The 12,205-nt window shown below is 38.5% G+C and overlaps 1 protein-coding gene across 4 annotated transcripts in view; it reads right to left on the bottom strand.

Moving 5' to 3' along the window:
- LOC117471022 (RNA-binding protein Musashi homolog 2-like) overlaps window positions 1-7,660 on the bottom strand; it is a 162,323-nt gene extending 154,663 nt beyond the window's left edge. For all 4 annotated transcript variants that reach the window (XM_034115798.1, XM_034115800.1, XM_034115799.1 and 1 more), the window contains exons 1-4: window positions 7,422-7,660; window positions 6,578-6,618; window positions 6,314-6,395; window positions 5,769-5,853 (exon numbers count right to left, since the gene is read on the bottom strand). In XM_034115798.1, coding sequence (XP_033971689.1) covers window positions 5,769-5,853; window positions 6,314-6,395; window positions 6,578-6,618; window positions 7,422-7,483 — 270 coding nt within the window. In that variant the 5' untranslated portion in view covers window positions 7,484-7,660. The remainder of the gene's footprint in view (window positions 1-5,768; window positions 5,854-6,313; window positions 6,396-6,577; window positions 6,619-7,421) is intronic.
- Window positions 7,661-12,205: the final 4,545 nt, after the last annotated feature.

The raw sequence follows: 12,205 nt of genomic DNA, 5'->3' as shown, positions 1-12,205 counted from the left end.
AGCCAATTCCAGGGTTCATACACTTTTTCACCAATGATTTTCAATGACTTTTCCATGACTTCTCCATGACCTTTACCTAATTTTCCATGACCAAAAAAATTACTCTTTCTCAGCGGTACCACATGGAACAGGAAAATAAGGTCTGCATATGAAACATGTTATGCCTATCTAAAACAAATCCAATAGTAGGCTTACTAGCTTCTACAGGCTAAAGCAACTCAAATCTCTCACCAGCAAAATACCTCGACAGTTAAATGCCATTTTATGTTTCATTACTATACAATACAATATTTATTATTATTATTATTATTATAGTATTACTATTTTGGCGATTAGATCAAATATAAATTATATTTGATGCAATTTTTGTTACATTTCCATGACTTTTCCAAAACTTTGGGAAAGATATTGTTTTCCATAACTTTTCCAGGGCCTGGAATTAGCATTTTGAATTTCCATGACTTTTCCAGGTTTTTAATGACCGTAAGAACCCTGCAATTCAAACAAAGTGTGAGAGCAAGATCTTCCGCTTGGTGCAAAAACTAACAAAAGAAACAGTGGCCAAATAAAATAGATAAAAGACAGGGGGGCAGAGCCAGTCTGTCTTATAAAAGCAATGACACGTCATGTACCAAGAGTTCTGTGACCACAGCAGTGTGTAATGTTCAGAGCTGTGTCTCGGGCCTCATTTGGCTCCAATAAATCTGATTTGCTCTCAGGAAAGAGCTGTGGCTCGGTTAAGTATTGAATAGAGCAGAAAATGTGATACTAATGTTTTCATTTCATTTAAACAAACTAAAGAGAAAATGTAAGGGGAATCAAGTTGTATGGCTTTACTATTGTTTACTAGATCAAGCATTCACACAAGGCAAAAAACAAGAGTTCTGTTCAGTCACTGAGCATGAACATGCACTCAAACACCACCAACCTCCCCCACCACGGCTGTCGTTCTGCCCGCACCAATCGATCAAACCATCAATAAACAGCAAACCACCGTCAATAACATCAATTCACACTCACAACATGAAAAAAACTACCAAGTTATTGTAAATTACTCCAATAACTCACAGTGTGAGTATGTTTGGACAGAAGAAGAAGACAGTAACGTGGCACTGACTACACCTTGAGAGACAACATCATGATCAATAGGACCTAAGTATTATTGTCCTTTTAAAATGTAGGATTGCACTTTGAAATGTTCCAGCTACACACAAAGAAATTATATAAAAAACATATTCAAAATATAAATTACAATAGAATATAAGCAATAAAGTTGGCAAAAATATGATTACACAAAAAAAGGGAAACTCCGCTTATTTATCTTCCTCTGATGAAACCTTATTTATCTATAGGGGGGAAAAGGAAAAGAACAAAAACTGTGACTGGAAGAAATGTGACTAACCAAGCTGTTGTTTCCGAACAATGGACAGAGCTGTTTGTTGTGCTGGCGCTGTCCGTGGTACTGAAATCCAACACCACGTCACTTAGTTTGGAAATGTATGGTCATCCCCAAAATAAATACGAACAAAATACTTTTGTTACCTATCATATCAATAGAACATTTGTATAAAAGTAGTAATGTGGGTATTGCATAAAGTAGTGGTAAAGTAATGTGCAAAACCAGCTTAACTGTCCCACAGACTGAGGAAATAAGCTGCTCTTTAGAATGGGGGTACGACAGCAGGAACTTCTGTATCTCCTTCCACTGCGGGGGAAATACTTTTTTTTTTCCTGCACTGTCTTACTTGAACCTGAATTTTCTTTTTAATATTATTTTTATTTAATCCTAAAATGGAGCATCTGTCATGAAGAAATCCAATTTCTCGCAGAATAAATCGCATTTATAATATATTACACCTCAATAGTTACTTCTTTGATACAGTTAGCATTTCATGCATTTATGATACATTCACCAGAAATAAATCTTAGCGAGCGAAAATCCATAGTAATTGTCTTCCTTAACTTTTTATGTTTATAAAAAGATCTATTTCATATTTATCTTTTTATTGCACTTTTTTTATTTATTTCATTCTATAATGAAGTAAGGCTCCTATGGGATAAACAAATATTCAGACTACTTTTCCTTAAGAAAAACAGCTGTGCACCCTGGTAGAGCAAGTCCTTAATGCAACGACCTGTGTTCCAGTTGTGTGGCCCTTTGCTGCCTGTCCTTCCCCTTTATTTCCTGCCTTCCATTCGATGTGTTTTCTCTTTTTACCTAAAATCAACAATCACCCCCCCACCATGAAGTCTCATCATTGTTTGTTACCATCCGATAAGTAGTAGGTAAATCCACAAAATGTAACAACATCCATGTCCAAGTGTGCAGTGGTGGGTGAAAACCATACACAGCAGGGGGCTGAGAACAAAGCCCTGGGGGACTCCGATTTAACACAAGGGTAAAGGAGCCTTTGGTTTGTGAGGAAGTCCAATAGTCAGCTGCAAAGTGTGCAACTTAAACCCGGGCGCTAAATTAAAGTGGACCTATTATGCTATTTGAAAAATATATTGTAGGGCCATACCTATACAAAACATGTCTGTGAAGTTTTTTGCTTAAAATACCAAACAGATCACCCATTGCAGCCATGCCTCATACTGCTCATACCCCTCTATTACAGTCCTGTTCCAAACAGGCTGATTCTGCTTTAAATGGAACGGCTGCTGCTAGCCACGCCCCTTTGTAGCGTCACGCAGCTGTCCCCTGCTAGAGAGATTTCTACCGGGAGAAACTCAGCTAAACGCTGCGGTGATTAAATGCCATATTATGTTCCCAACCACTTCAAGCTTTATTTCTGAAACAGTATGGAGCTCAAACCTTTCTCTCTCGCAGAGAAAGATGTGGGTACGGAGGAAAAGAGAGAGGGTTTTGTTTTCTGACACTTTGTGAGTTCCCCGACACAGGGACACATATTTATGTATAAAACACATCAAAAAGTGCATTTTGCATAATAGGTCCCCTTTAAATCAGTTTCATGGGGAGAATGTGTTAAATGCACTATAAAACCTCATTGTATATTTTTGTACAATGAAAATAAAGGCTTTCTATTCTATTGTAAATGCTGAGCAGATATCAATAATCAGCTATTTGATGTAGGTGTTGTTATTGTCAAGATCCTCTGAATCCTCTGAGCCACAGCCGCCCTGTGATATGATACTGGTAATGAAACTACCTGGTTGGCATGTTTTTAGTACACGCCAGTGTGGTTATCAGGCTCGTGAGATATATAACCGTTCATACAAGGAGGGCTCTCCAGCCACAATCAATCTTAATAAAGAAAAAAAAAGAAAAAGAAACTATGGAATAAGTAAAAAATGTTGCATTTATATTTTAGTCATGTCAGTAATAAAGACCTCAATTCAACACATTATTTAAAAAATAAATAAATGTAGTTAAAGATTGTTTTGTTTATATTAAAATCTATATTCACATATATTTACATATACTGTGAGATTCTTTGCACATATAGTAATGGACCCGAGTTCTACTCCAGCCATTCAAGATTTGGCACCTAGAGTGAAGTAATAAAGTACATTAAATTCAATCTTCAGCCCAATTTCGGTTATACTGTGCATCAGTGTTGACAAACGTCAGATAATAAATAATAAGAAATGTCATTACAGAATTATCAAAAATATGTCTTCATTACAGAGTTCACCCACTAGAGAGTGCTAACATGTCATGTGTCTGAGTCTTTTAATAAGCACATTTTAAGGAAATGTATCATGTACTGAGCGGGGCATTTTACAGGGGATTTGAAAAAAGGACTCCAGAAGAAAAGTAATATGATGTTAACAATGGTTTCAATTAAAGCTGACCACTTAATCAACTCGAGAATATGCACTAAATAGATGTCAGATGTCAAGCGTCAGACCTTTGCAGCCCAGAAGAGTCCTGCTCTCATCCTTCATTTCTCCACTTTCAACATGACACAACCCATTACAGTCCAATACGGCTGCAGCTCATACCACAGGGCTTATTTCGATACCTGTGTTAAAGCCTCAGTAAATCAGCTGTCAAAGCTTTCTCAACAGTCACCCAGACTGACCTACTTTGTTCAACAGGCCCTGCTCACGCACAAATCACCTTTGTCCCACTGTGTTCCACAACACATGATCCATCCAGATATAGAGTGGTGCAGGAATGAGTCGTAAAACCAGGAAATAAGTTAGCATTTTCCCACTGCCTGTTCCCTTGTCTCGAAGTCAACGTGATTTGTATGTGTCTTCGGTAAGATGCCTAAAATACCAAAATAAAATACCGTAAACCAACTACGTTTTGCTGCTGTCAAACTTTAAATCTGTTCACTTCACTCCTGCCATCAGCTGTTATTTCAGGTGTTATTGCTGCGACCCCCTCCCCAGTCATCACACCAAGGACACAGGTCGAGCTCATCAGAAGACCTCTACTCATCAAATCCAGATTTTCAGCCTTCAATTCCTCCCATCGTCATCACCACTAGTGTCTAGACCCTATGGGAGTGTGGGGGGCTGGTGGGGTTATATTTTCTACTTACAGCTGCACCTCTCTCTTAACATGTACAAAATCACGATGGGGTCTAATAACCAAAGACTATTCGCATTTCACCATGTGCAAATGACGATAGATATTCTTTAGTCCAAAAAAAAGAATACATCTCTCCTGATTCAAACAGGGAAGACCAGACCAACCCTGGGCAAATAGAAATGTCTCCAGACAAAGACTGAATTCAAGCACCCCAACACTGGTTTCATATATTGTGATCTAAACCAAAGGAAAATGTGAAACATTTATTAAGAGATTTTTAAATGTTCTTCTTTTTCTTACTCAAAGCCATTTTAGTCAGCTTTCAAAACACATACATACAGACACATTAAGGGTACCACCTGCTCAGGGAAACCGCATTCACACACAGTAGCTTAAGAATCTTGCCGAAGCACAATATGACAAGTTGACTGCATGGGGATCAAACCACCGACATTCCAATTGGAGGAAGATCATGTAACCCCTGAGCCACAGCTACCAATTAACTGAATCAAAACCTAGTGAGACTTTGCGTTCTACTGGCCATGAAAGACTGGAAACCCTTCAGCAAATGAAAGAGCAGGATAAAGTGTATGGGGGTGTGTGTGTGTGTGTGTGTGTGTAGATGCGGCAGACAGACAGGTCTCAGTTGGTTTGGTTTCCTATGCTTACTTTTAATACTTGTAAATAAAACTTTTGGCACGTAATTTCATTTCCTCATTGTAGCGACCAGAGAGGGGGGGGGGGGGAATATATCCAGTCTCTGATAGTGTTACGTTATTATGCTGCGAGTGCTCTCATACTTGTTTGAATCTGAAATTGTATATATATATATATATATATATATATTTCTATAAATATATATATATATATATACCTATATATATATATATATATATATATATATGTGTGTGTATGTCCGCATCTGTAGCCTGTTATTGTCTCATTATACCGCACTGTGAATGAATTCAAAGTAAATATATAAGTCATCATGAACACATCTGTCCATCAGACAGAGGGCTGCTGTGCCTCCTGTCATCATTAACGGACGTCTCTTTAAAATGACCGCTCAGAGGAGAGGATTTCTCATTTCTCTAACCGCCTGCTGCTTCCCCTCCTCTCTCCTTGGCTCCCCTCCTCGGCTCCTCCGCTCGCATCTCCTGTGGGCGGGACTAAGACACGAGGATAGGAGTCGAGGATAGGAGTCGAGGAGGGGAAATTAGTGAAATGAGAAAGGCCCCAGGTGATCTAAAAAAGGTGAACTTACCATTTTAGAATCTAACTCGTGGTGCGTCAGTGCCAAGACTTTATCTACGCTGGCAGCATCTGCAAAAGTGATGAAGCCAAAGCCCCTGTTGAGAAACGATACAACAGCACATGACATTTCTAACATTATATAAGTTATGCTTCACATTTATTTGTTGTCACATGTCGTGACAAATTCTCTAATCCCCAGTCTGAGGTATACCTGCCCCATGTATCCTCCAGTATTTACATATTTTATTTCCCTGTTTTATTTTCTTCACTTGTGTCGACATATTACGTGACATTTAAAGAGCAATGTATAAATGATTGTGGTCTCTGCCCACAGTTTAGGAGAGCCAATTGATTTTGAATTGTTTTTCACTTTGATTTCAAACCCAATTACCTTATGCATTACATTCACACATAAATAAGGGAATTGTTAGTATGAGAAAATGTTCTCCAAAGCTTCAATGTTAAACTGCACAACACTTTCATTCAAAAGTGAAATGACTGAATAGTATTCATAGGACTATAAGAGGTAACATAAATACAAATTATTGTTTTTACCTGGAACGTTTTGTCGTTGGGTCTCTCATCACCATACATTCTCGGATTTCCCCAAATTTACAAAAATAATCTCTAAGGCTATCTGTGGAAAAAAAAAAAGAGGGAGGTTAATCTCAAGGTGTTTTATTTACTTCCACGTTAGATAAAAAAAATGCATTCGTGTTGACAGCAGTGAAGGTGTCCTGTGTTAAGCAGGGGTCGAATGGAGGACTTGAAATCAAAATAACCTTGCGCCGTTAGCGCGCACACAAACACGGTTCTTACCTGGTGAAGTTTGCCAGCTGAGGCCACCGATAAACATTTTCCTGCCAAGGGAAAGGCGACAGAAGTCAATACATATATTCCAAATCGGCCATTGTGATGTTGAGCGAAGTTATTGACCGGTTAGAGAGACGTTCAAAAGCTGGGGACAAAAATAGAGGGAATGCAACAACGAGGCAGCCCGACAGCCGTCTTCAAAGCCGGGCTAGAAGCAGCCCTTTTTCCGTGGAGGACCAGGGTCATGCCAACTTCCATTCAAAACATCTGTCAGTTTAAACCTACCGCCGTATAGGCAGCGGTACATACCGGGTACAAACAAATGTTGAGTGGTCGTCTTACTGTAAGAACACAGTCTACAATTCGGCATATATGTACTACACTAAAAATAACTAAAAACGAAATCTTAGTTCAACTTTTAACTCGGGTTCGGCTGTTAGAGAATATTCACCTCCACCAAAACACAGCCTGGGCAAGGAGCACCGTGAACTAAATGCAATTTATTAAAATAAAATGAGTCCAAGGCGAGGGAATACTGGACTTAGCTTTACATTTGTTTGAAATGAACTCTTTTTAATTCGGTGTAATATTGCCATTAAGTAGGGCAGCGAATGACCCACACATTTCTAAGCGAAGTTTGGCATATGTTCCCTCCACACACGCACTAACTAACGCCACATATCGGGGTCAGCCAAGCGTTTACACTGCAAAAGGGGGCAGGCCCGTCTGAAAATATAACCAAACAAAGCTGTTGTTGACGGGACCCGGAAGATAGTGGAGCAAAATCAAGCTGCAGTTTTTTTTTTAAGAGTGACAATTCCCCTGTTTGTAATGACAGGCTTTAACCTACCCCGGGTCGTGCTGCGGTTCAGTCGGGCTTCCAGACGTGGCTTGGCTGCCGTCCCCTTCCATGTTTTGACCCAGCTACAGGCAGTGAGTGACGGATACACACAGGCGTTAGGGTCGGCGGATAGAGCGGAGCTACTGTGTCAGTGAGCCGGGAATGCAGCGCTCCGTCACACGTGGGATCAGTCGGGTCTATGGTCCCTCCTCCGCCGTCACCGACCAACCACACTGACGTCACTTTTCCACAACCCGCCCATATTAACTGCTTGTTCCGTGAATCCTGTCAGCTTTTCAATTAGCTGTCATGTAGCATTAAGGCAGTGGTTCTCAAACTTTTTCTGTCAGGCCCCCCCTTTGGAGAAAAAAAAAAGTCGGGCCCCCCCAACACAGTCACATAATGGGCCAAGTTAATTTATTAAATACGTCAATATGAACGTGTGCATTCCTTTGCTAGAACAGTGATAATAAAACAATGCTCCATAAGTCTGTGTGGTCAAGAAATAAATACATAATACAATTGTGCAATCCCTTTGCTAAAACAATAAGTTATAATACTTTGCCACTTTGCAATCTGTGCAAAAAAAGGAAAAGAAAGAAAATGCTGATATTTGGCAAGAAAGTGTGTCTTATCACAGCATTAGTGGCTGCAATGAGCCTGTTTTGCACTGCACATTTCTTCAAAACGGGGTTGCAGGCTCAGTGGCGGCGCCAGAGATTTCTTTTGGGGGTGCTGTGGGGTAGCTTGACGTTTCATAGAGGGTGCTCAAACATTTAGGGTTTCCCATTAATGTACCGGTCGCTACAGTTGAATTTTCTACTGCAACAATGCGGTGAGGTTCATGGCTGGTGAGGCACTGACTCTTTCAGAGTCAGATTTACAAATATTATAGCCTATTTTGACCTTAATCGAAATATTCTGTTATTTTCAAAAGCTTTTTTAGTCTGATGCTATGATTAATTTTAAACAGACCGATCAACAAAAGGATACCCAAAATCTAAATATTGGATTGTTCTTTCTAAGTAAGATCCCATTTTCATTACAGTTGTGGTCTTACCTTGACTTGAAGATGAATATAAGTCCATGCTATCCTTCTGGACAACAATCTCTATTACTGTTTTGTAAAAGTCCTCCTTATCTTCCTGTAGTTTCAAAAGTCTAGTTTGTTGTTTGCGGTAGAATAACAGTAGCAACAAGAACCTGTGGGCTCACGTGCGCCCCCTTCAGTGCGGCAGAGGTTATGGCTGCCTCTCCTGGTGCTTTTTTCATTGCCGTTGTACGATGAGAGCAGCGAGCCTAAATATCATATATACGTGAAATAAGTTATTTAGAGACTATGGATGGCGAGGATAAATGTAATAACACCCATTTGAAACAGAACTGTAAACAAATTTACTATTTCTTTATGGATATTTTACAAATCACTCTCCTTTTAAACTTTATTCTTTTTTTACTGTCATATATATTTCATACCTGTTTTTAATTTAGTTTTTATAACTATAATGATCATATAAACGTGTGCCTCGGAAATAATTGTTTACATTAATCGTGACCAAAACGTTTGAGACCCGGCCACTAGGTCGCTAGCACCAGAAGCTAACAACAATGATCTCCGGTACCGGTGCGCTCTCTCTCTCTCGCTCGCGCACGCACACAAAATGGCTCGTTCCACACACACACAGAGCCGAGCTTGAATGAAACACAGAGACCCAGACGCACTTGTACTGTACTGTATCGTATTATTTTCGAATCAATCATTTTTCTAATTATGATTTTGTTTTTTGTTTTTTTTTCAAAACCATTTTTCCTCCTGGTCTCTCGCGCCCCCCCTGTCATGTCTCTGCGCCCCCCACTTTGAGAAACACTGCATTAAGGGATGGGGTACTTGACTCACTCACTACATACAACTGTCATATCAGAATCAGAAATCCTTTATTCGTCCAATACCGGGAACAAACCATCAAAATAAGATGAGAGTTACATATTAAATAAAGAGGCAAGTACACGTTATCAAAAGAGAATAAGGAGAATGTTGGATGTTGAAATACACAGAGGTAGAAACACATTATGTAGAAACCAAGAGTGCTTGCAAGTTCTGTGTTATAGAAGAGCTGCAGCTTTTAGAAAATTTGTTTAGGAACAGAAGATCTTAAAAGAAGAATTCACAAGCTTTAGAGGCTGGTGTTTTGGTCAAGTGACCCGAACAACTTTGACAACTAACCATTAATAAATTGCATTAGCATGTCGCGCAACAAATCTTGGTGTGTTACAATTTCTAGAACAAACATTCAGCATTCAAGTAAACCCACCTAAAGAAATTTGTGTCGACAAAGAAAATGAATTAAACGTATAACTCTAGAACAAGGGTGTCCAAACTACGGCCCGGGGGCCATTTTTAATTGACCCGCAGCAAATTCAAGAAGTATAATGGAATTAACGCCCCCTCAAACTTGTGCTTGTCTTACGTTGTACTTCTTATATTTATATGCACAAATATTTCACGGTATTCATGTGTTAATCAGAACAAAACAATAACTTATTTGCATAGCAAGCTTGAAATTATGTCCTTCATATTTCCCGTTAGCTGCGAACACAGTTTGTAACAAATTAAATGAAACCCTATGGAAAGCTGTGATGTAGGCTGTTTGTTTTCTTAAAAGCATATTCAATTATCAATAATAATTCAACTACATTTGATGGATTGTGCTAACGTATAAGCAAAATATTTTTTGTATGTGCCCCTCACTGAAAAAAGTTTGGACACCCCTGCTGTAGAATAAATATTGGTATACACTCCCGGTGTGTAATAGTGCCTAATCAGAATCAGAATACTTCCCGGGGAAAATTTATTCTGTGAAATTACATTATAGAACCAAATAAAATAGAATGTGCAATAAAAGTAAATCAAGTTAAATATATTTCTATATACATCATAAAATGTATGATAGAAGATAAAAATAAAATAAATATTTGTTTAACATGAGAAGTTAAAGTAAGAATGTGATATGATTCCACAGAATACCGACTGTCTGCCCATCATACAAGCTGCTGATGAAGGGCCTCGGCAATCATCACTGCCTGATGCAAGAACGGCGCAATTAGTGTTTGAGCTGTGGCAATTGAAAATGCATTTAGTTGTCTCAAGGGTCGTTGGAGGTGCGTACTTAAGTGCAGTGATGTTGATGTTGAGCTTGTGACTTGCATTGTCAATGCTTTTTGCATCCTACACAGTGTGTGTGTACAGAACAAGGAGAGCTTTTTTACCTGACTGGAACTTTGTGTCGATCTCAGGCAATTATCTAATTAAATCCATCCAATCCAACTTATTTCTATAGCACATTTAAAAACAACATAGTTGACCAAAGTGCTGTACATCAATAAATAAATATATATATATAGATTTCCTTTGCTCCTCAGTGTTTTATATTTTAAAAAGAGCATCTACATTGATTATCTTGACTTTTAACAACTGTTCTCTTTGACGATTGAAGTTAACCTCATTAGAATTATAATGTAGCTGTGATGAAGAGTTTCCTACAGACGTACTGACCAGGTTCCATTGATTATGCTTTTCGTCCTCTTTGTGGAGGCCTGAAGACACATATTGTTTCTTTTTAATGTCCTTTTTTCTACGTGAAAGTAAAGAAAATCCTTATGCTCATTTTTGTTGTTTAACTTGCACTGCACAGCAGCTTTTAGTCATAATGAAACTACATGTTGCGGCTTCGCGCTATTGCTGTGTAGACCCGTAAAGTGGACAAGGCTGTCATTTTGCCAGGAAGTGAATTAACGCTGCTCTAATCTATAATCATTTGGAATTGGAATTGGAATTAGAAATGGAATTTGGAATTGGAACCTGGTATTGGAATGTGGAATTGGAATATGGAATTTTAATGTGGAATTGGAATATGGAATTTTAATGTGGAATTGGAACCTGTAATTGGAGTTTGGAATTAGAACTTTGAATTTAAATTTTAAATTTGAATTATAAATGGAATTTAAAAAATGTTGTAGGTATTTTTGATGAGACAGCTAAAATAAGGACTTTGATGACTTTTTCTAATTTTGTTCTATGACATGAAATATGTCTGTAAATCCCACTCAAGAATGTCTGAAGTTTATGTGTGACCGTGATGCAGCTGTTTTATAGCATTATATCAGCTTTTTACTTTTGAAGAGTGCATTTAAACTTCATAAATCACAAAAGTGATGTTGATATGTTGAGAATACCCTGCTAAACAAAACGTGTAAGTATCATAAAATGCTGTTTGCCACAGAACCCTGCAATATTTAAAAATTCATTGGAAAAATCCCATTACATTTATTGTGAAAGAACATCAAATAAAAAGATGACCAGTTTAGAAAAACATTTCTTGATAAAAACATTATAGAAACAAGTTTGAAAGTATGGATATCAAAGGCAAAAGCTTGTCTAAAAAATAAGTCTATGTCAAATAAAGACCTGACTCTCTGTAGCGAACACGCTTATGTGTACTGTGATGTCTTAATGATTTGTTCAAATGAAGCCCCCATAAGTAAAACCGTCTTCTGCAATCTTTCTATAATGGGTTTTGTAATGGTGCTGCAGTGCTCTCCATATGTTTGTCTCCAGCAGTGAAAACAGCTGGGGGGGGGCAGAAAGGAATTTGAAACTGAGAGCTCAATTAAAGCTTCTACTCTAGTCATGCTACAGTGATAGCTGTTTATTTCCTCCATGAGCCCTCTCACAGAGAGGGGGAGAGAGAGAGAGAGAGAGAGAGTAGGAGAGAGAAAAGGAGAGAGAGCGTGAC

This window comes from Trematomus bernacchii, unplaced genomic scaffold (assembly GCF_902827165.1).
Source record: "Trematomus bernacchii unplaced genomic scaffold, fTreBer1.1, whole genome shotgun sequence".
Lineage (NCBI taxonomy): Eukaryota > Metazoa > Chordata > Actinopteri > Perciformes > Nototheniidae > Trematomus > Trematomus bernacchii.
The sequence above is the reverse complement of the archived record's forward strand: the minus strand, read 5'-3'. Positions and strand labels throughout refer to the sequence as shown.